This window comes from Nomascus leucogenys, chromosome 1a (genome assembly GCF_006542625.1).
Source record: "Nomascus leucogenys isolate Asia chromosome 1a, Asia_NLE_v1, whole genome shotgun sequence".
Lineage (NCBI taxonomy): Eukaryota > Metazoa > Chordata > Mammalia > Primates > Hylobatidae > Nomascus > Nomascus leucogenys.
In genome coordinates, this window is record NC_044381.1 from 49,814,758 (window position 1) to 49,840,284 (window position 25,527).

Sequence of the window (25,527 nt, forward strand, 5' to 3'; positions counted from 1 at the left end):
TTCCAAACTTGAATTTTTTATAGAAAACACCTTACTTCTGGTGTTCTAAGGATAGGTCTAGTTGGTAGCTACTGCAAAAAAATTCTTATGAAAGTGTGAGGGTTGGTAGGTGGTAGGATGGAGGTGACTAAGGGCTCAATCCTACTTTGGGAAATTTTACAGGTAGAAAAATCCAAATTGTAGCTGAAAACAAACCCACTCAGGTAACAGATATGTGTAACATGCTTCTTATCCTTTAAATATAGTCCAGGGCCTATGTTAAAACATAATTTTACAGCCTGGCACGGTGACTCATGTCTGTAATCCCAGCACTTTGGGAGGCCGAGGCGGGCGGATCACGAGGTCAGGAGATCGAGACCATCCTGGCTAACATGATGAAATCCCATGTCTACTAAAAATACAAAAAAATTAGCCGGGCGTGGTGCCGGGCACCTGTAGTCCCAGCTACTCGGGAGGAGGAGGCAGGAGAATGGTGTGAACCCGGAAGGCGGAGCTTACAGTGAGCCGAGCATATGACGCCACTGCACTCTAGCCTGGGCGACAGTGCGAGACTCCGTCTCAAAAAAACAAACAAACAAACAAAAACATAATTTTGCATCATTTATTTAAAACTGATTTTAAATGCAAATTTTTGTCGTATAGAACAAGATGGAGAAGGCATTATGGAAACTTTCAAAACATATGAAGATAAAATCCAGCAGTTGGAAAAAGATCTTTATTTCTATAAGAAAACCAGCCGAGATCATAAGAAGAAACTTAAGGAACTGGTAGGGGAAGCAGTTCGGCGGCAACTAGCACCATCAGAGTGTAAGACTTTTAGTGTTGTCACTCTAACACTGTTTCTCTATCATTTGGTGAAGTCATGCCAGCTTTGTAGTGTAGCCTTTACCAATTGATTGGGTTATTTAGGATTCTATTTGTCTCTGTAAACAAAAATGGTTGTCTAAGGTAGAACCACATGAGAAGTGAATGAACAAATTTATAGATGCAAAGGAAATGATCAATTATTGATTGTCTGCCATGTGCCAGGGGCTTGTAGACCTCAACTCATTTATTTATTTTTCTTTTTCTTTTTTTTTTTTATTATTATACTTTAGGTTTTAGGGTACATGTGCACAATGTGCAGGTTTGTTACATATGTATCCATGTGCCATGTTGATTTCCTGCACCCATTAACTCGTCATTTAGCGTTAGGTATATCTCCTAATGCTGTCCCTCTCCCCTCCCCCAACCCCACAACAGTCCCCAGAGTGTGATGTTCCCTTTCCTGTGTCCATGAGTTCTCATTTTCAATTCCCACCTATGAGTGAGAACATGCGGTGTTTGGTTTTTTCTCCTTGCGATAGTTTACTGAGAATGATGTTTTCCAATTTCATCCATGTCCCTACAAAGGACAGGAACTCATCATTTTTTATGGCTGCATAGTATTCCATGGTGTATATGTGCCACATTTTCTTAATCCAGTCTATCGTTGTTGGACATTTGGGTTGGTTCCAAGTCTTTGCTATTGTGAATAGTGCCACAATAAGCATACGTGTGCATGTGTCTTTATAGCAGCATAATTTATAGTCCATTGGGTATATACCCAGTAATGGGATGGCCGGGTCAAATGGTATTTCTAGTTCTAGATCCCTGAGGAATCGCTACACTGACTTCCACAATGGTTGAACTAGTGTACAGTCCCACCAACAGTGTAAAAGTGTTCCTATTTCTCCACATCCTCTCCAGCACCTGTTGTTTCCTGATTTTTTAATGATGGCCATTCTAACTGGTGTGAGATGGCATCTCATTGTGGTTTTGATTTGCATTTCTCTGATGGCCAGTGATGATGAGCATTTCTTCATGTGTTTTTTGGCTGCATAAATGTCTTCTTTTGAGAAGTGTCTGTTCATGTCCTTTGCCCACTTGTTGATGGGGTTGTTTGTTCTTTTCTTGTAAATTTGTTTGAGTTCATTGTAGATTCTGGATATTAGCCCTTTGTCAGATGAGTAGGTTGCAAAAATTTTCTCCCATTCTGTAGGTTGCCTGTTCACTCTGATGGTGGTTTCTTTTGCTGTGCAGAAGCTCTTGAGTTTAATTAGATCCCATTTGTCAATTTTGGCTTTTGTTGCCATTGCCTTTGGTGTTTTAGACATGAAGTCCTTGCCCACGCCTATGTCCTGAATGGTATTGCCTAGGTTTTCTTCTAGGGTTTTTATGGTTTTAGGTCTAACATTTAAGTCTTTAATCCATCTTGAATTAATTTTTGTATAAGGTGTAAGGAAGGGATCCAGTTTCAGCTTTCTACATATGGCTAGCCAGTTTTCCTAGCACCATTTATTAAATAGGGAATCCTTTCTCCATTTCTTGTTTTTGTCAGGTTTGTCAAAGATCAGATAGTTGTAGATGTGTGGTATTATTTCTGAGGGCTCTGTTCTGTTCCATTGGTCTATATCTCTGTTTTGGTACCAGTACCATGCTGTTTTGGTTACTGTAGCCTTGTAGTATAGTTTGAAGTCAGGTAGCGTGATGCCTCCAGCTTTGTTCTTTTGGCTTAGGATTGACTTGGCAATGCAGGCTCTGTTTTGGTTCCATATGAACTTTAAAGTAGTTTTTTCCAATTCTGTGAAGAAAGTCATTGGTAGCTTGATGGGGATGGCATTGAATCTATAAATTACCTTGGGCAGTATGGCCATTTTCACGATATTGATTCTTCCAACCCATGAGCATGGAATGTTCTTCCATTTGTTTGTATCCTCTTTTATTTCATTGAGCAGTGGTTTGTAGTTGTCCTTGAAGAGGTCCTTCACATCCCTTGTAAGTTGGATTCCTAGGTATTTTATTCTCTTTGAAGCAATTGTGAATGGGAGTTCACTCATGATTTGGCTCTCTGTTTGTCTGTGATTGGTGTACAAGAATGCTTGTGATTTTTGTACATTGATTTTGTATCCTGAGACTTTGCTGAAGTTGCTAATCAGCTTAAGGAGATTTTGGGCTGAGACAGTGGGGTTTTCTAGATATACAATCATGTCATCTGCAAACAGGGACAATTTGACTTCCTCTTTTCCTAATTGAATACCCTTTATTTCCTTCTCCTGCCTGATTGCTCTGGCCAGAACTTCCAGCACTATGTTGAATAGGAGTGGTGAGAGAGGGCATCCCTGTCTTGTGCCAGTTTTCAGACGGAATGTTTCCAGTTTTTGCCTATTCAGTATGATATTGGCTGTGGGTTTGTCATAGATAGCTCTTATTATTTTGAGATACGTCCCATCAATACCTAATTTATTGAGAGTTTTTAGCATGAAGGGTTGTTGAATTTTGTCAAAGGCCTTTTCTGCATCTATTGAGATAATCATGTGGTTTTTGTCTTTGGTTCTGTTTATATGCTGGATTACATTTATTGATTTGTGTATGTTGAACCAGCCTTGCATCCTAGGGATGAAGCCCACTTGATCATGGTGGGTAAGCTTTTTGATGTGCTGCTGGATTCAGTTTGCCAGTATTTTATTGAGGATTTTTGCATCAATGTTCATCAAGGATATTGGTCTGAAATTCTCTTTTTTGGTTATGTCTCTGCCAGGCTTTGGTATCAAGATGATGCTGGCTTCATAAAATGTGTTAGGGAGGATTCCCTCTTTTTCTATCGATTGGAATAGTTTCAGAAGGAATGGTACCAGTTCCTCCTTGTACCTCTGGTAGAATTCAGCTGTGAATCCATCAGGTCCTGGACTCTTTTTGGTTGGTAAGCTATTGATTATTGCCACAATTTCAGAACCTGTTATTGGTCTATTCAGAGATTGAACTTCTTCCTGGTTTAGTCTTGGGAGGGTGTATTTGTCGAGGAATTTATCCATTTCTTCTAGATTTTCTAGTTTATTTGCATAGAGGTGTTTGTAGTATTCTCTGATGGTAGATTGTATTTCTGTGGGATCGGTGGTGATATCCCCTTTTTCATTTTTTATTGCATCTATTTGATTCTTCTCTCTTTTCTTCTTTATTAGTCTTGCTAGCGGTCTATCAATTTTGTTGATCTTTTCAAAAAACCAGCTCCTGGATTCATTAATTTTTTGAAGGGTTTTTTGTGTCTCTATTTCCTTCAGTTCTGCTCTGATTTTAGTTATTTCTAGCCTTCTGCTAGCTTTTGAATGTGTTTGCTCTTGCTTTTCTAGTTCTTTTAATTGTGATGTGAGGGTGTCAATTTTGGATCTTTCCTGCTTTCTCTTGTGGGCATTTAGTGCTATAAATTTCCCTCTACACACTGCTTTGAACGTGTCCCAGAGATTCTGGTATGTTGTGTCTTTGTTCTCGTTGGTTTCAAAGAACATCTTTATTTCTGCCTTCATCTCATTATGTAGCCAGTAGTCATTCAGGAGCAGGTTGTTCAGTTTCCATGTAGTTGAGCGGTTTTGAGTGAGTTTCTTAATCCTGAGTTCTAGTTTGATTGCACTGTGGTCTGAGAGACAGTTTGTTATAATTTCTGTTCTTTTACATTTGCTGAGGAGAGCTTTACTTCCAACTATGTGGTCAATTTTGGAATAGGTGTGGTGTGGTGCTGAAAAAAATGTATATTCTGTTGATTTGGGGTGGAGAGTTCTGTAGATGTCTATTAGGTCCACTTTGTGCAGAGCTGAGTTCAATTCCTGGATATCCTTGTTAACTTTCTGTCTCGTTGATCTGTCTAATGTTGACAGTGGGGTGTTAAAATCTCCCATTATTATTGTGTGGGAGTTTAAGTCCCTTTGTAGGTCACTCAGGACTTGCTGTATGAATCTGGGTGCTCCTGTGTTGGGTGCATATATATTTAGGATAGTTAGCTCTTCTTGTTGAATTGATCCCTTTACCATTATGTAATGGCCTTCTTTGTCTCTTTTGATCTTTGTTGGTTTAAAGTCTATTTTATCAGAGACTAGGATTGCAACCCCTGCCTTTTTTTGTTTTCCATTTGCTTGATAGATCTTCCTCCATCCCTTTATTTTGAGTCTATGTGTGTCTCTGCACGTGAGATGGGTTTCCTGAATACAGCACACTGATGGGTCTTGACTCCTTATCCAGTTTGCCAGTCTGTGTCTTTTAATTGGAGCATTTAGCCCATTTACATTTAACGTTAATATTGTTATGTGTGAATCTGATCCTGTCATTATGATGTTAGTTGGTTATTTTGCTTGTTAGTTGATGCAGTTTCTTCCTAGCCTCAATGGTCTTTACAATTTGGCATGTTTTTGCAGTGGCTGGTACCGGGTGTTCCTTTCCATGTTTAGTGCTTCCTTCAGGAGCTCTTTTAGGGCAGGCCTGGTGGTGACAAAATCACTCAGCGTTTGCTTGTCTGTAAAGTATTTTATTTCTCCTTCACTTATGAAGCTTAGTTTGGCTGGATATGAAATTCTGGGTTGAAAATTCTTTTCTTTAAGAATGTTGAATATCGGCCCCCACTCTCTTCTGGCTTGTAGAGTTTCTGCCAAGAGATCAGCTGTTAGTCTGATGGGCTTCCCATTGTGGGTAACCTGACCTTTCTCTCTGGCTGCCCTTAACATTTTTTCCTTCATTTCAACTTTGGTGAATCTGACAATTATGTGTCTTGGAGTTGCTCTTCTCGAGGAGTATCTTTGTGGCGTTCTCTGTATATCCTGAATCTGAATGTTGGCCTGCCTTGCTAGATTGGGGAAGTTCTCCTGGATAATATCTTGCAGAGTGTTTTCCAACTTGGTTCCATTCTCCCCGTCATTTTCAGGTACACCAATCAGACGTAGGTTTGGTCTTTTCACATAGTCCCAAATTTCTTGGAGGCTTTGTTCATTTCTTTTTATTCTTTTTTCTCTAAACTTCCCTTCTCGCTTCATTTCATTCATTTCATCTTCCATCAGCAATACCCTTTCTTCCAGTTGATCGCATCTGCTACTGAGGCTTCTGCAATCTTCGCATAGTTCTCGAAACTTGGCTTTCAGCTCCATCAGCTCCTTTAAGCCCTTCTCTCCATTGGTTATTCTAGTTATCCATTCTTCTAATTTTTTTTCAAAGTTTTTAACTTCTTTGCTATTGTTTTGAATTTCCTCCCGTAGCTCAGAGTAGTTGGATTGTCTGCAGCCTACTTCTCTCAACTCGTCAAAGTCATCCTCCATCCAGCTTTGTTCTGTTGCTGGTGAGGAACTGCGTTCCTTTGGAGGAGGAGAGGTGCTCTGCTTTTTAGAGTTTCCAGTTTTTCTGCTCTGTTTTTTCCCCATCTTTGTGGTTTTATCTACTTTTGGTCTTTGATGATGGTGATGTACAGATGGGTTTTTGGTGTGGATGTCCTTTCTGTTTGTTAGTTTTCCTTCTACCAGACAGGACCCTCAGCTGCAGGTCTGTTGGAGTTTACTAGAGGTCCACTCCAGACCCTTTTTGGCTGGGTGTCAGTAGCGGTGGCTGCAGAACAGCAGATTTTCGTGAGACCACAAATTCAGCTGTCTGATAGTTCCTCTGAAAGTTTGGTCTCAGAGGAGTACCCGGCCGAGTGAGGTGTCAGTCTGTCCCTACTGTGGGGGTGCCTCCCAGTTAGGCTGCTCAGGGGTGAGGGACCCACTTTAGGAGGCAGTCTGTCTGTTCTCAGATCTCCAGCTGCGTGCTGGGAGAACCACTACTCTCTTCAAAGCTGTCAGTCAGACAGGGACATTTAAGTCTGTGGAGGTTTCTGCTGACTTTTTGTTTGTCTGTGCCCTGCACCCAGAGGTGGAGCTTACAGAGGCAGGCAGGCCTCCTTGAGCTGTGGTGGGCTCCACCCAGTTCGAGCTTCCTGGCTGCTTTGTTTACCTAAGCAAGCCTGGGCAATGGCGGGCACCCCTCCCCCAGCCTCGCTGCCGCCTTGCAGCTTGATCTCAGACTGCTGTGCTAGCAATCAGTGAGACTCCGTGGGCATAGGACCCTCCGAGCCAGGTGCGGGACACAATCTCCTAGTGTGCCGTTTTCCAGGCCCATTGGAAAAGCGCAGTATTAGGGTGGGACTGACCCGATATTCCAGGTGCCGTCTGTTACCCCTTTCTTTGACTAGGAAAGGGAACTCCCTGACCCCTTGCGCTTCCCGAGTGAGGCAATGCCTCGCCCTGCTTCGGCTCGCGCACAGTGCCCTTCACCGACTGTCCTGCACCCACTGTTTGGCACTCCCTAGTGAGATGAAATCGGTACCTCAAACAGAAATGCAGAAATCACCTGTCTTCTGTGTCGCTCAGGCTGGGAGCTGGAGACCAGAGCTGTTCCTATTCGGCCATCTTGGCTCCACCCTCTGGCTGACCTCAACTCATTTAATCCCTAAATTAACTGTATAATCTAACATAGCTGTTGTTTTCCTATTTTATAGTAAATTAAGCCTTCTGATCATCACAAAAAAAAGATGTATGGTAGGTAAGAGTAAAAGTATGTATTTTTAAGATAAATCAGGTCTTTTTATATATCATGACCCCTGGAAATTAAAAAATGTAATAGAACCTATTTTTGAGACAAAGATGTTTCCTTGTATAATTATATGTAGATATGTAGATTTAGTGCATTCCTAAATGAAATAACGTATGACAAAATATACTTTGCAAAAGTAAAAAATACTATGAAGGTAATATATTGCTATGATTAAAATATACCCTCTTTAAGATAGCTGAATAGAGAGGAATCAATATTTCTAAAATAATAAAGTCTACATTTTATAAAAGAATTAGCTAATAATTTCTAATAATTCTAATAACTTAATTCTAATAACTTCGATAATTTAAGTATGGTTTATGAAAGGTTGACTTTAAAATCTTTTAGGCACACATGTATTTTTTACCTGGAAAGAAAACTACTTAAAGATGGGCACACAAGATGTAAGAAGACCAGTGAAAAATAATATGGAGGAGCAATGAAGTGATATATGCTGAATATGTAATAGAAGTAGAATTGGCTAGGTGCAGTGGCTCACGCCTGTAATCCCAGCACTTTGGGAGGCCAAGGCGGGTGGATCACCGGAGGTTAGGAGTTCGAGACCAACCTGACCAACATGGTGAAACCCCGTCTCTATTAAAAAATATAAAATTAGCTAGGTGTGGTGGTGCATGCCTGTAATCCCAGCTACTCAGGAGGCTGAGGCAGGAGAATCGCTTGAACCTGGGAGGTAGAGGTTGCAGTGAGCTGAGATTGTGACATTGCACCCCAACCTGGGCAACAAGGGCGAAACTCTGTCTCAAAAAAAAAATGCTAACTTATATTTGTGACACTTATCATGTATAGACATTTTCAAAAATAATTCCCTTTAGCCCTCAAAATCAGGATAGGCTGGGGTCTGCTAACTCCATTTTCAGATGAGGCAACTGACGCTTAGAGAAGGCAAGTGACTTATGGGCAGAACAATAACTATAACATAGTCTAATGTCCCTCATCTTCTGACTGCTGGTTCAGTATTCCAAGATAAAAGTTGTCTGAGGCGGCCGGGCGCGGTGGCTCACGCCTGTAATCCCAGCACTTTGGGAGGCAGAGGTGGGTGGATCACGAGGTCAGGCGATCGAGACCGTCCTGGCTAACACAGTGAAACCCCGTCTCTACTAAAAATACAAAAAATTAGCCGGGCGTGGTGGCCTGTAGTCCCAGCTACTTAGGAGGCTGAGGCAGGAGAATGGCATGAACCCGGGAGGCGGAGCTTGCAGTGAGCGGAGATTGTGCCACTGCACTCCAGCCTGGGCGACAGAGCGAGACTCCGTCTCAAAGAAAAAAAAAAAAGTTGTCTGAGGATAAAGATGTGATACAAACATACAAATCCTGCCAAAGAGATTATTACACTTTCTGATTCTCAGTATAGTAATACAGAGGTGTTTACTGATGTAACTAATTTACTTGAAATGCTGCCTGCTATATATAGCTAAAACTTTAACTTGAAACATTACTTGCCAAAAATTAAAAAGTAAACAAGTATCAAGTAAGAAACAAAATAACATAAGACCACTTTAGCTTTGAAAAAAGTCTACTGTCAAATTTGAGGTATCTGATATTAGACATCTAGTTTGTAAATGGCCCATGTTTATGCCACCGTGTCTACTAGACATTTCTTTAAAATGACAATGTAGTATGGTGGTATACAGGTTTAAGAAATCTAGATCTTCATCCTACTCTTTAACCAAACAAACACACAAATCTAAAACATAGTTAATCTTGGAGTGGTGTAAAATGAGAACAACACTGTTCTGACCAATTTAACCAAGGAGTCGAGTCTTGATAATAACGTCGGAGATACTATTTCAGCTAATTTGCTATTCTACCTAGAAACATTTAAAATCCTTGTATTTTTGGCTATAAAAATAATGTATAGTCATTATAGAAAAATCTGAAAATGAAGAAAACAAATCAGTTATAATCCTACCCACATTTGAGCTAATTCTTTTCATATTTTCCCCATGCTTTAAAATATACAGTTGCAATTATATTGGGGATATAGTTTACACTATATCCTGTCTCATAATGCTACTCTAATATAATGACATGAAACAAGGTTTGTTTGAATTATAAAATATAGCAATTTATATCAAACTCTGAGTTCCATAAAATGTTTTACGTGCTTAATAATCAGTATCTTAGTTAACTATCTTGGTATTTGGTGCAGTGTTTTTTGTTTGTTTGTTTTTTGTTTTTGAATGGAGTTTCACTCTTGTTACCCAGGCTGGAGTGCAATGGTGCTATCTCACCTCACTGCAGCCTCCACCTCCCAGGTTCAAACGATTCTCCTGCCTCAGCCTGCTGAGTAGCTGGGATTACAGGTGCCACCACCAGGCCTGGCTAATTTTTTGTATTTTTAGTAGAGACCATGTCGGCCAGGCTGGTCTCGAACTCCTGACCTCAGGTGATCCACCAGCCTTGACCTCCCAAAGTGCTGGAATTACAGGCGTGAGCCACCGTGCCTGGCGGTTCAGTGGGTTTTGATAGAAGACTGCCTACAAGACTTATGTTTTCTTTGAATATTTTTGGTATTTTCAAATTGCAGAAAAATTCATCTTTTGACTAAAATATCTTGGTCACTTAATGGTCATCCCTCTGTTACAGTGTATATGTTTTCTAACATGAGGATAAAATCAGTTTTATATGAACCTGCATTCTCTCTACTTATATTTAAACCTATCCTTGTATCAATTTAAATCACTATAAAACTATATGTAAGGATAATAGAGTCAAAAGATCTGGGTTGGAATCCTTACTTCTTTTACTAGTTGTTTGACCTTGGGCAAATTAATTTTTCCCTAGTCGGTTCCCTCAATTATAAAATTCTGGAAGAGGGAAACTTTCTTGTGAAGAATCCAAGTGGGCTTTGGAGTGAGCCTCAGCAATGGGCCTCTTTTCTTATGATCTTTTGAAAATAAGATGCCGTACTCCTTCCCCCAGATACTGTCACCTGGGGAGCAGGATTTTTTTTTTAGAGTTGGGGTCTTGCTCTGTTGCCCAGGCTGGAGTGTAGTGGTACATTCATGGCTCACTGCAGCCTCAAACTCCTGGGCTTGAGCAATCCTCCCACCTCAGCCTCTCGAGTAGCTGGAGCTGCAGGCATAAACCACTGCACCCAGCTAGGGAGCAGGATTTTTTAAAGCTTCCCAGTGACTCTGATGTACAGCAGAGTTTGGGAGCCACTGTCTGTGGTCAACTTAGTATGAGTTCCATGTACGAGGATCTAGATCATTTGCTAGTTCAGGTTTTTTGATTTTGAGAGAATTTTAAAAACTAGAGAGTCAGTTATGTTTTAAACCAGGGGTTACAAAGTAGAATGCCTACGTGAACCAGGGAAGCCAGAGTGAGCAGTGAGGACTGCAGCAGTCATCTAAATGGTCAGTGGCAACTGTGTTCCAGCTGCTGTTGCAATTCAGAAACTGTTTAACTCTTATAGTTTTTCTAGAAAAGCTGTAAATCTGTATTTTTATATGAAACTTTCCAATTTTTAAATCTTGGGTCAAGTATTACTAACATTATAGGCCAAGCAAAACATGTCTATGGGCCAGATTTGGCTTGAGAGCTGCCAATGTGCAACCTGTGTTTTAAAACTTTGTCTTTGCAGGACTGTGCCAGGTGTGGTGGCTCATGCCTGTAATCCCAGCACTTTGGGAGGCCAAGACAGGTGGATCACCTGAGATCAGGAGATCAAGACCATCCTGGCTAACACGGTGAAACCCCATCTCTACTAAAAATACAAAAAATTAGCCAGGTGTGGTGGCAGGTGCCTGTAGTCCCAGCTACTCGGGAGGCTGAGGCAGGAGAATGGTGTGAACCAGGGAGGCGGAGCTTGCAGTGAGCCGAGATCACACCACTGCACTCCAACCTGGGCGACAGAGCGAGAATCCGTCTCAAAAAAAAAAACAAACAAACAAAACTTTGTCTTTGCAGGACTAAAAGTATACTAAGCATGCATCAATATGTTAAAGTTGGCATTTTTCATATTAGGTCTAGTACCTGTATGCATTTCCCTTAAGCAAGTTTTTGTCTTTGCTATTAGATATTCTTTGATTTAAGAACCTCTAGCTTTGATCTCTTCACTCCAATTCCAGTGGGATGTCCCCACCGAGGGCGTATTCTCTCATCTCCATTTTGATGACAGAAATTGTGGCACACACCGCAGTGTACATTCAGACAGCAGAACCCTGCTGTCATGCTGGGAGTGCCAACCAAGGCCAGATTTCCACACATATAATGCCAAGTCCCAAGTTTTCCCTTGAGATATGGGGCAGAGCCAATATTATCCAGTGCTGGCATCACTTGGCCATGATTTAGAATTCACTAGTAGCAAGACCAGCAGAGAAGGCAGGCATGGAAAGGCACCAGAGGTGCCCAAAGCACTCTAATGTTTCCAGGGAGTACCAAACCCCCAAAAGACTATTTCTCAATTTGTTCCATGAATTAAAGTTTTGAGTTATTCACATGCAAGATGCCTATAAGTGAAATACAAATACTCATATTCACACATCTGTTCATCTAAAATAAGTCATTTAACAAAAAAGTTGAAAAACATTATGCATATTAGGTGATAATGTATTTATGTTAAGATGTTTTAAAATACCTAATTTTGAGGAAATAATATCTAATTTTTTGGTTCGGGGATTATTTTTAGATCATGAGCCTGGAGATGGAGTCCTGAAGCCAGAAGAAGGAGGCATGCTTTCAGCCGAATTAAAATGGGCATCCAGACCTGAAAGTATGAAATTAAGTGGAAGAGAAAGAGAAATGGACAGTTCAGCAAGCAGCTTAAGAACACAGCCAAATCCTCAAAAGCTCTGGGAAGATATCCCAGAATTACCTCCAATTCATAGTTCTTTAGCACCCCCCAGTGGGCATATGTTAGGTAATGAGAATAAAACAGAAATAGATGATAATCAGTTTACAAAATCTCACAATCGACTGTCATCCCAAATTAAGGTTGTGGGAAATGTGGGACAACTTCATGGTGTTACACCTGTAAAACTGTGTCGAAAAGAATTACGTCAGATTTCCACCTTGGAACTATCATTGCGACGTTCCAGTCTTGGAGTCGGCATTGGATCAATGGCTGCTGATTCCATCGAAGTATCTAGGAAACCAAGGGACTTAAAAACTTAGACATTTAATAATAGAACTTTTAGTAGATATGTAAAAAGATTCCTTTTTCTAACCTGTTAAAAACTAAAGCTCAAGTTCACTACCTCTTTCCTCAGAATAAAGGAAGAAGGGGAGGAAGAAATCCCTAATTCTTTTATATGCTATAGATGTGTACATCTTCTATATATATTTGGGGAGTTTTAGTTTATATTCCCATAGTAATCAAACATGTTTTCCAATACTTGATAACATTTAAATATTTACATTTATAAATATGCTTAAATGTTTTGCCAGGCATATTTGAAGAATAAAATGAGTAATAGACTAAAATATCTATCAAGTATGTATTATTATATAATATAAAGTACATTATATTATAAAAGTATGTTACAGTATAACTATATTATTGTTATTCTCAAATACAAGTACATTGTTATTTTTTAAAAGATCCAGCTAAATCTTGCTTTTGTCAGAGGGAGTCACCTGCTGCATATGTGGGCTAAGACAACCTCTCAGCTTTATGGATTGAGGCTCATTTACAGTCCTCAGAGCTCACACAAATGGTCAGTCTTGACTTTTTAAATATGCTCACTGTTCTGTTTCTGGAATTTTTTTGGATTTTTAAAAATTTATAATGCTATCTTTTTTGTTTGCTAATATTATGCAATGTAAGTTTTCATGTCTTTCCTGCGCTATACACTCAATATATCTCTCATTATGTTACTAAAATTGGGAGAAATGGATGCTGTTCCATGGAACACAGAAATTATAGAATAAAACTAAAGCATTCTAACATTTCAAGAGAAAGAACACTGGTTATGACATCTCTGGTCACATGGAGTATGTCTGTAAAGCTCGAAGTCTTGCTAAAGCATCTTTAATGATTTGATGGGCTTAAGTCTGATATTTTTTTCTGTTACCTCCTTAGTCAGGCTTTGCACACCAGCCAAACTACATTGGGGCTGTAAATATGTCAATGAAATCTTTACTAAAATCTCCAAGTTTTTCTGGTGAAAATTTTATTATATAATGTACAATTTAGTTTGGAATTAAGAACTAAACAGTTTGCACACCAAATGTAGTTTGTACTTTTTAACCATATTTTTTCAGTTATAGGAAACATCCATTGTAATGATCTGAGGAATTATTTTGTTACTTATGTTGTTCTTTGTTACTTTTCCAAAACACTTGTAAACCGAAGTTGAGTTTCTTAAACTAATTAATGTTTGGTTGGGGGCTATAGCAAAACCATCCTGACATGGATGCTTACTCAGAGTCACCCACTTCCTTGCTGAATCCATTTTTTCTGATGTAGTGCTGCTACAGACCTTTTCCTTTTGTCGTTTCCTCTGTTTCTGTGGATTTGATCATCTCACATAGGACCCAAACTGTCACCCTGTGCTCAAAGACTTAAGGCTTCCTTTCTCTCATTGCTAGCCCCTAGGGAGTAGAGTTTCTTGGTCTCCTTGCTAAAAACCAGTTCCTTTAGGAAACAAACCAAAACAAAACAAACTTATAAAAAGGAAAATAGTTTATCTCTTAAGCATGGTACTAAAATTTATTTAAATTAAATAGATTTCTGTGGACTTACCTGGGAATGAAACAATTTATAAATATTGGTCCAATGAGATACTATTTTCTAAATTTCAAAAAACTAATTTACAAACTAACTGGGAAATTTTATTTTTACCAGGGACTGTTTGAAGTCAGATTCTGGTTTCCTGATAGTCTTCAATTTTTATAAATTTATGTATATTTATATATAAATATAAATCATACAAACCAAAGGTAAAACATACACATTATAAATATGTATAAATGCACTGACCTTTTGCCATTATATATATATTTCACATATATATATTTCATATATATTTCACATATATATTTCATATATATATTTCACATATATATATTTCATGTATATATTTCACATATATATTTCATATATATATTTCACATATATTTCACATATACATATTTCATATATATATTTCATATATATATACACTTGTACATATACAAGTATATAAGGAAATGTGTTTGTATTTCCATAGGTAAAACAAGTATGTGTAAATTAATTATTTCTAATTAAGGCATAACATAATCTTACAAGGAACTTATAATTAGGACCTTTGTTAATAAATACATATTTATTTAAATATATTATTGCTGTGCTTTGTTGAAGGCACTGACCTTTTACCATTATAATATATACACTTGTATATAAACACTTGTATATAGATAGTATTATATATATACTTGTATATAGATACAGATACAGGGTATACGTTATACATTATTTCACTTTATATTATTTCATATATTTTATATCATGATATATCATTATATAGCTATAATGTATATATAGATACACTTGTATAGATACATAGATATAGATATATATAATGGCCAAAGGTCAGTGCCCTTAACGAGCACAGCAATATTTATAAATAAATATTTATTAATGAAGATCCTAATAAGTTCCTTATAAGATTAAGTAATGTGCTATGCGTTATTTAGGAATAATTCATTTAAGAATGTATTCTGATACTGGAATCCTACTTGCTCAAGAAATTAACACATACTTGTTTTACCTGTGGAAAATACACATTTCCACAAAGCCAACTCACTAATAAAGCAAGAAAATTTATATCAAAACAACGATTAGGTTTGATTATGCAATTGTGAGTTGATTTGTAAATAACAAAGGTATGGTGTTTTTCTTCCTTTTGGTTAAACATATATCCTTTATATATATGACAGATTTCATGCCACATATGCAAACACACATACAAATAACGTCATGAATAATATATTCTGGAAATGAACCTCTGGTCATTCTAGTTTAGTCGGTGTTCTCACAAAGGAAAGAAAAAAATGAGACACCTACCCAAGGTAAGTAAAATTTTTTTTTTACATATACTAATAATGATTTTACTCTTTTTCACATGCTTTTTCTAAACATTTTGTCACTTTATTGCCTTTTTGCATGTATATAAAATGTTTGTGGTTTTCTTTTTTTTGTTCATTATGTTCTTTTTTTCTCTAACTGTAATAAAGCATTTGAAAGGAAAAATATTTGTAAAGTACTAGTTACTTTCCTAATTCTAGAGTGTTAATAGCTAACAGAGATGGAAAATTCTTTACGTTGGGAACCACAGGTGGTGAGAACATTGACGAAGGTGCTTTTGTGCTTTAATGTTTGCTTTCTTCTTGTTAATGTATTTTTTTGTTGTTGCCTTAATTCTTCATATCTTCATGAACTCAGGGTCCAAGGAGTCAGCAAAAATATGATCTTCATTAATTGTGGACTAGATTCCACTAGCCATTGCCTTGTTCAGTCTAGGCCAGTAAAGTGAGGAATGCTTATTTGAGACTAAATTCCTTATACAGAAAAAAATAAAAGTCTTATACTAAGTTTTGGAATGACTATCAGGGAGTGAAATCCTTAGTGGGAGTTCGGTTCTGTGGTCAAAACAAATTCTCATACATTAAATGCATGTATGACATATTTTGATCTTTCACTTATTTCCTTAGGCACCTACTCGTGACTTTAAAACAGTGGGGTATCAGTATTTGAAAGTTCAGGTAGAAAGTTACTTATGTCCACAATTCTTCTCTCAACTTCACTGGACTTTTTAAAAAAATTCATTATGTAAATTTTAAACATTTAAAGTTGTAACAGATTGTAGGCTTCCTTGATTAACACTGATAATATATTCTTCTACATTTATATTTTCAAAAATTGAACATAAAGGCGAGAATGAGATCCATTTGCAATAAGCATCTCAAAAGCATTGGGCATGTAGTAGTTTTGAGCTTATGTTGGCAGAAGTACACCAAGGGTAGGGTACTGGAGAGCCTCTGCCCAATAAGGAGAAGTATTTTATCACTGTCATTGCTGCTGATAAAAGCAGGCTGACTTTTCATAGGTTTTGTTGTTTTTAAATTATCTGTAAACAATGCACCCCTTATTGCCTACACCAAGATTGACTGCTGCGATTCCTTCCATTCCTTGGAATGTACTGCATACAAAGAGAAAGCATCAAACACTGGAATAGTGTTTGATTTTTATAATGGCTTTCATGTTGACCCCAACATGACTCCAACATGGAGGTAATTAGAACAAAGGAAATTATGAAAAGAAATCCCAGAAAAAGTTGATGTTATAATGATGGCTTTTGATATTTTGCATAGTTCTCATTTGTCTGTTTTTATATTTCCTTCTGGGAATTTCTGCAGTGAGTCAACAGAATTGGCACTATTTGAAATGCTAACAGTGTAACTTGAACCCAAATATATTGAATTAGACTTAGATATTATGTTCTACTGGTTAATTATAACACACAGCTCTATTGAGTTATCTACAGTACTTTAAGAGAAAAATACAACAATCTCATAGTCTGTTATAATGAGCAAGATCCCTATATGCCCAAGGAACAAAACCATTCACAACAGAAAAGGATAGAAAATTAAATATTTTTAAAAAAATGTATACTTAATGATTCTTGGAAATTTAAAACTATCTATTAATAATTATATAACTAAAGTAGAAAAGGAATTATTTTAAAACCTTATTTGTATACTGTATTATTGTGTTTTCAAGCTTACTACAGTACATATATAAAGCAAGGTATAATTTTTCAAGTCCAATGTGGTAAATATTGTTAGAAGTTATGTGATCAGCCAGGCACGGTGGCTCACGCCTGTAATCCCAGCACTTTGGGAGGCTGAGGCAGGTGGATCATGAGGTCAGGAGTTCAAGACCAGCCTGGCCATGATGAAACCCCATCTCTACTAAAAATACAAAATTAACCGAGTGTGGTGGCACACACCTATAGTCCCAGCTACTCGGGAGGCTGAGGCAAGAGAATTGCTTGTACTTGTGAGGCAGAGGTTGCAGTGAGCCAAGATCGTGCCATTGCACTCCAGCCTAGGCAACAGAGGGAGACTCTGTCTCAAACAAAAAAAAAAGTTATGTGGTCTGAAGTGTCTTATTTTTAAACAAACCATTCCTTGGACCCCATACCACACTTACCAACAACAAATCATAGGCATGTACTTACTTACCTTTCATTTCCCACAATGATCCAGGATTCCAATAGCTCTAAGACAGATGACTGGAGTGGGAGGGAGACAGGGGGGAAAGAAGTTTATTTGAAAGCATTCCATAGACAAGAAAAGGATTTTCAAAAAATATTTTGAGAGAATATATTTCTCTGGCATAAGGACTGAAACTTAAATTCAACCTTTGGCTATCTCTAAACACTAAGGAATACTCTTGGTTAGTACTGACTTTGCCATTAAAAAATAACTTTTTTATACTGGTTTTTATTTTTTATACTGGTTTTTATTTTTCATATTTTTATACTGGTTCCTTTTCCTATGTTTACTATTCACTCAGGATATTATGAAAATAAGCCATCCTACATCGAATTTGAATAGAAATTGTGGAGCCATTCAATAGAGAATTACAAGAAATAGCAGTTTGTGGTAAATTCCAATGGCCTAACAACATACACTGAAGGAAAGCAGTTAGGACTTAAGTGATTTTACCTTTGAAGAACCATGAATGATATGCCAAAACAAACAAAAAAATTGCTGTAGGCAAAATGGGATTTATTTTTGTAAAACAATGATATCTCAACTATTTTGCTTATTTTTTTCCCTCGCTAAAATGTCCCTGAATTTGTCTACCGAAAAACCTGTGTATAAAAAAACTTTAATTCAAGATTACAAACCAGCAGCTACTCGCCTGCCTTGAGGGGCTGGATTAATGTTATTCATTTTCATTTGCAGGCTGTAGTTGCACTTCACTGTCTATCCTCTAGGAATGAAAAGGAGTGAGGAGTTATCTGAGTTCAACTAACTGATAATTTTCATAATTTATAACTATTAAAGTCAAAGTTTTGTTGTTACTTTCTAGCATGCTTTTTCTAGATGGGAATAATGGGAACAGGGCAAGGTATTTTAATACTGAGGAGTTAATCTCCTTTTGAAATTCCCATCACCTGGGAGGGCTGGACAGCATCTGAATTGTTCCATTCAAGGCCTGGAGCTAAGCCCATCTGTTTCACTAGACATTTTCCTAGCTAGCTCCAGGTGTCACCAGCTGTTAGAGATGACTGGAATGACACAGGCTGTAATTTCATTAATAGAGTACGTTAAATGATATTTTCTAAACCAAACAGCCTTTAAAAAACTATGAATCACTACCCTGCATTTAATATCAAAATCATATTTTTCAAATGAAACACAAAGTAATTAGGAGGGAAATTACTATTTTTGTTACATAGTAAATATTTTTGTTACATAGTCTTGCTTTATCAAATGCTTTATCAAATAAATGCTTTATCAAATGAAAGCACTTTGAAAATTGAAGCATCATATATGTTTAAGATTCAATTATAAGTAGGTTTTCCATACAGTTGGATGTCAAAATGGGATAACTGGCACACATGGTTGTTTATTTTATATATATGCAAATCATAAGACATCTTCTAAACAAATTCTCGGTTTTAGTTATATATATCTTCTAAACAAATTCCCAATTTTAGTTATGTATGTTTCAACAGTATAAATAACAGTATTCTCTGGGAAGATTAATGTGAATTCTAGCAAAAATATTTTAAAGACTTGCTGAATCTATTTTTATAGGCATAGAAGTGCTTCATGACTATTTATGAGTGAAAGAGGATGTTTCTTACTGGATCTTTGGCCACCAGTTTTTGGCTATTTCTTACTTATTTTTTTAGTAACAGTTACATTTGTGAGCTATTGAACTATGGCTGGAAAATAACTTCTTAAAACTGATAAGAATTTTAAACTATTTTTCCCCAAAGAAACTATAAAACAAGAAGTTAATTTTTTTGCACATGTATAGGTATATGATCAAATAAAAAGCAAATCAGTCCTCATTTAGCATCTGAGACTTTTAGCTCCTAAATACAACAAGTGTATTAAATTTAACATTACCACAGTGGCCTCTCCTTAAGCTCGTTCCCCTTAGTTTGCAAGTATCTGCCAGTGTAAGGAATATTTTGTCTCTAGATCACAGCACCTATGACCTGAGCAGCCAAGGAAAGAGAAGGTCAAGACTTTAAGGGTAATGGAACCTACAATCATAAGTATTCTAGTGGATTGTGAACAAATAAATCAGAAAAGAAGAATACTAACATACACTTTTCCTGAGTTACCTTAAGTGATATGAGGTGTTCTTAGTAAGGTTTATTACAAAATTCAGTATCTCCCATGAGAAAGGAAGCTGGGTTTAAGCATTTGATTATGTGAGTTTAGTTGGCCCTTCACCCTTCAAGAAATGGGCCAGTACCGTGGGGTTTAGTTCTTGTATGGGAAATAATCTGTACCTCTTCCAAAGGGTGGGCTGGTAGGTAGTTATTTATTTCCTGAAAATATAAAAAAATGGCATCTATATGTAAATGCTAAAATGTAAAGATGGAAATTTCTACAGGCTTTTAATTTATAGGCATTTTCCTGCTTTATATTTTCTATCAACCTTTATATTTTTGCTGATAGAGTTGAAAACTAAAAGCCCTATCCCTCAAGGAACTTATAGTCCAGTGATATTACTTATAGAGAGAGTAAAGCAGGGTAAGGAAATAGAAAATTAGGGGTGCTTTTTCAGATGGAAATATGTTTCTGAGCTCACGTATATATAAAGATGTAAGAACTACATGTAAACATACTGATCAAAAAATGCTCTAATGTATGCATGCTCAAAAGAAGCAAGTATCATAAATTGTATCTGAACACGGAAATCACATCCAACCAGCTTTGATGGAAGGAGAAGAGCACTTTACAGTTTTAAGTCTTACATTTGGGTCTTTGATCAATTTTGAATTAGTTTTTGTACATGGTATGAGTTAAGGGTCCAACTTCATTATTTTGCATGCAGATATCCAGTTGTGTCAATACAATTTGTTGAAAAAAACTATTCCTTCCTCATTAAATTGTCTTCATATATTTGTTGAAAACCAATTGACCACACAGGTTTATTTCTGGACTCAATTTTATTCCATTGGTCTATATGTCTGTCCCATGACAGACCGTACCACACTGTCTTGATTATGTAGTAAATTTTGAAGTCAAAGTGTGAATCCATAAACTTTGTTCTTCTTTTCCAACATTTGTTCATTATTTGGGGTCCTTTAAGTTTCCATATGAATTTTAGGACCAGTTGTCCATTTCTACAAAGAGGGAGATGGAATTTTGATAGGAATTGCATTGAATCTGTAGATCAATTTGGGGAGTACTGCCATCTTAGCAATATTCAGTCTTCCAATCCATGAACATGGGCTGTCTTTCCATTCTTTTAACCATGATTTTTAGTTTTCAGTGTACATGTCTTACACTTCTTTGGTTAAATTTATTTCTAAATATTTTATTCTTTTTGATGCTACTGTAAGTGGAATTGTGTTCTTAATTTCATTTTCAGATGGTTCATTGCTAGTGTCAAGAAATACAACTGCTTTTTATATATTGATCACTATTTATTTTTAGTGGATAGTAAATTGGTTTAAGAACACATGCCATGAATCAAGAAACTTAGGTGTTGCTTACCCATACAAACTAATTTAATGAGCAGAAACCCCAACTACTTTTTTGTTGTTGTTGATAAAATTTTAGCTGGTTATTTAAGACTGTTTCTTTAGGAATTGTTTCTATTTTATTTCTAGGTTAAGGGTGGTATGAGCACAGTAGGTCATTTGGCATTTGTAGTCTATAGTATGAGATCTTTCCTATAAGTGAAACACAAAGGAATAATCCTGAGCAACTCATGTCTCTCTGTATCTTGAGAATACTTTCTATATATTCCTCAATGCTATATACTGTATTTTAAAGATTAATTATAATGCTGACAAATTTAATTTATTCAATAAACTTCTGTGTGCTAGGTCTTCATGCTGAGTGCTAAATGCTAAAAGAAACAAAGCTTAATAAACCACAGATCCATCCACCAAGGAACATACAGCCTGTTGAGGAAAGACAGACAAGTAAACAGGCAGTTACATTTGAGTTTGTTGATTCAACAACCATCTGAATGCGAACAACGAGCCTGGCACTGTAGTGACATACCAATGAGTAAAACAGACCCGGTCTCTGCTTTTAAGGGGCTCACAAAGTAAAGAGGAATATAATGACTCTGGTAAAAATATAGAGGGTACTGTGGGAGTATGGAGGAAGGGCATCTAACTTTTAGGGGTAAGGTAAGTGAGAACACATGGTATTTGGTATTCTGGTTCCTGCACTAATTCGTTTAGGATAATTGGCCTCCAGCTGCATCCATGTTGCTGCAAAGGACATGATTTCGTTGTTTTTTATGGCTGTGACTATTTTTCCTGGAGGTTTTAATTCCCTTTCTTCTTCTTCTTAGTTTTTTGTTGTTGTTGTTTTGTTTTTTTTTTTTTTTTTGAGACGGAGTCTGGTATTTTTGATCAGGTTGAAGAATTGTTGAAGTTTAGTTACTATATGGAATGACCTTGGAACAATAAGAGATGGTTGGACAGTGGAGGCTTGAATTAAATTAGAGGAGGAGCTGTAGTTATCGGTAATATTAGAGTGTAAGGAATGCATATGAGAATGGATAATTGGGGTACCAGAGGGTATGAGATCCTTTGAAGGGAGGTCAAGGAATTGAGACACAGTAAGCATTTTGAAGTGAACATCCACGTAGTTATATATATCTATTATACATACATACATACATATATACATACATACATATATACATATACCCCTCACAAAGAATTACCGCAAGAGTGATTCCACAATAATGTTGTAGTAGTGAGTAGTTTTGGAGAGAGTGATAGTAGCCCTAGTACTAAAATCTTTAATCTATGAGTGAGGGGTTGAATTCTTCAAATTAGGCTGCACAGGGACATCAGTGGTTTAATATGTTAAACTCTTGCAAATATCACATTTCATTAAACAGATGCTTTTACGTTTTATGTTGCTAAAGTGAGATTTCTAATTGCTTCTCTCTGACCTCTCAAATTACGATGGTAACTGCCTTCTTTTACAGGAAATGCCCATCTGTCTGTATTAAAAACCAGACACATGCCATGTTTTCCAATTTAAATGATAGTACTTTAAAACTTGTCATAGACTACTCTGTCCTACCTCCAATGTGTATTTCAAGTAGATACATCTACAGATGCTAGCTCTGCCACATCAAACAATGCACAGTGAATGTTCAAAATCTACATTAAAAACCTCAGTTATAAAGAGCTAGATACTCTGTTTTACATGATGTGATTATTACACATTGCATGCCTGTATCAGAACATCTCATATACCCCATAAATATGTACATCTACTGTGTATGCACAAAAATTAAAAGTATTATTATTTTTGAGATGGAGTCTTGCTCTGTCAACCAGGCCGGAGTGCAGTGGCACAATTTTGGCTCACTGCAACTTCTGCCTCCCTGGTTCAAGCAATTCTCCTGCCTCAGCCTCCCGAGTAGCTGGGACTACAGGTGCCCACCACCACACCTGGCTAATTTTTTGTATTTTTAGTAGAGACAGGGTTTCACTGTGTTAGCCAGGATGGTCTCGATCTCCCGACCTCATGATCCGCCCGCCTTGGCCTCCCAAAGTGCTGGGATTACAGGCATGAGCCACTGCGCCCGGCTCTTCCTTCTTTCTTACGTTGCTTAGTTTTATCTCTCTCTCTCTCTTTTCTGAGACTGGATCTCATTCTTTCACTAAGGCTGGAGTGCAGTGATGCGATGATAGCCCACTGTAGCCTCAATCTCCCAGGCTCCCACTTCAGCCTCCTGAGTAGCTGGGACTACAGATGTGCACCAGTACTCCTGGCTAATTTTTTTTCTTAAGGTAGAGACAAAGTCTCACAATGCTGCCTGGCCTGGTCTCAAAACTCCTGAACTCAAGCCATCCTCTTGCCTCAGTTCCCAAAATGTTGAGATTACAGATGTGAGCCACCACACCTGGTGGTTGCTTAGTTTTCTCTGTATCTATCACGATTACATGTCCGTATTTTCCACCAGAGTTGTGAATTTTGTTCAAAAGGTTCAGACATATTAGGCAATCCATCATTTCCATTTTCTTTTCATGGAGACATCCCTTCTAGAGCCTTCCATCCTCTAGTGTGCTCTCCAGGCCTGCTACACAGCTGACTTCCTGGAACCTCCCTTCACCTTCATCTAGGGCAGGGGTGTCCAATCTTTTGGCTTTCCTGGGCCACACTGGAAGAAGAATTGTCTTGGGCCACACATAAAATACACTAACAATAGCTGATGAGCTAAAAAAAAATCACAAAAAAGTATGTTTTAAGAAAGTTTACAAATTTGTGTTGGGCCACATTCAAAGTCATCCTGGGCCACACACCACGGGTTGGAAAAGCTTGATCTAGAGAATTCTCTTTGTTTTCTGCTTTGTTGGAGTTCTGGTTTACCAGATCCCATGTTTTTCTGTTTCTCTTTTTCTCTTTTTTGAGACGGGACTCTCACTCTGTCACCCAGGCTGGAGTACAGAGGCATAATCTCAGCTCACTGCAGCCTCCGCCTCTCAGGTTCAAGTGATTCTCCTGCCTCCGCCTCTCAAGTAGTTGGGATTACAGGCATGTGCCACCACATCGGCTATTTTTTTTTTTTTTTTTTTTGTATTTTTGGTAGAGACGGGGTTTCACCATATTGGCCAGGCTGGTCTCAAACTTCTGGCCTAAAGTGATCCACCTGCCTCAGCCTCCCAAAGTTCTGAGATTACAGGTGTGAGCCACTGTGCCCAGCCACATGTTTTTGTGTTTCTTGATATACACCTTTACTTGGATGGAGTGCTCCTTCCAGCAGTTTCTTGAGTGAGAAGAGTATATGGAAGTTAAAATTTTTGAGAATTTCTTGATTTTGACATGTTTTCTGGCTTTTTGCACTGCTTTTATTTCCTCCAAGTTCTTTTTTTTTTTTTTGAGATGGAGTTTCGCTCTTATTTCCCAGGCTGGAGTGTAGTGGCGTGACCTCAGCTCACTGCAACCTCTGCCTCCTGGGTTCAAGCAATTCTCCGGCTTCAGCCTCCCAAGTAGCTGGGATTACAGGTGTGTGCCACCACACGCAGCTACTTTTTTGTATTTTTAGTAGAGATGGGGTTTCACCATGTTGGCCAGGCTGGTCTCGAACTCCTGACCTCTGGTGACCCACCCACCTTGGCCTCCCAAAGTGCAGGGATTACACCACACCTGGCCTCTAAAGCTCTTTTTTTTCTTTTCTTCTTTGTTCATTGTAGGTTCTGTCTTTCATGTAAGGAGATTTCTTCAAATAAATGGAGATCATCAACTGTTCACCACACTTAAGAATGAGGTGATATCTGGGCATCGTGGCTCATGCCTGTAGTCCCAGCTACTTGGGAGGCTGAGGCAGGAGGATCTTTATTATTATTATTATTATTATACTTTAAGTTTAGGGTACATGTACACAATGTGCAGGTTTGATACATAGGTATACATGTGCCATGTTGGTTTGCTGCATCCATCAACTTGTCATTTACATTAGGTATACCTCCTAATGCTATCCCTCCCGACAGGCCCCAGTGTGTGATGTTCCCTGCCCTGTGTCCAAATGTTCTCATTGTTCAATTCCCATCTATGAGTGAGAACATGCGGTGTTTGGTTTTCTGTCCTTGTGATAGTTTGCTGAGAATGATGGTTTCCAGCTTCATTATGTCCCTACAAAGGACATGAACTCATCCTTTTTATGGCTGCATAGTATTCCATGGTGTATATGTGCCACATTTTCTTAATCCAGTCTATCGTTGTTGGACATTTGGGTTGGTTCTAAGTCTTTGCTATTGTGAATAGTACTGCAATAAACATACATGTGTCTGTGTCTTTATAGTAGCATGATTTATAATCCTTTGGGTATATACCCAATAATGGGATTGCTGGGTCAAATGGTATATCTAGTTCTAGATCCTCAAGGAATCGCCACATTGTCCTCCACAATGGTTGAACTAATTTACACAGGCAGGAGGA

The 25,527-nt window shown here is 37.8% G+C and overlaps 1 protein-coding gene across 1 annotated transcript in view; it reads left to right on the plus strand.

The window, feature by feature from the left end:
* Nucleotides 1–12,871, plus strand: part of KIF27 (kinesin family member 27) — a 94,821-nt gene extending 81,950 nt beyond the window's left edge. Inside the window, exons 17-18 of the mRNA XM_003267460.4 lie at nt 643–807; nt 12,056–12,871. Of these exons, the coding sequence (XP_003267508.1) occupies nt 643–807; nt 12,056–12,540 (650 nt within the window). The 3' untranslated portion in view covers nt 12,541–12,871. The remainder of the gene's footprint in view (nt 1–642; nt 808–12,055) is intronic.
* Nucleotides 12,872–25,527: the final 12,656 nt, after the last annotated feature.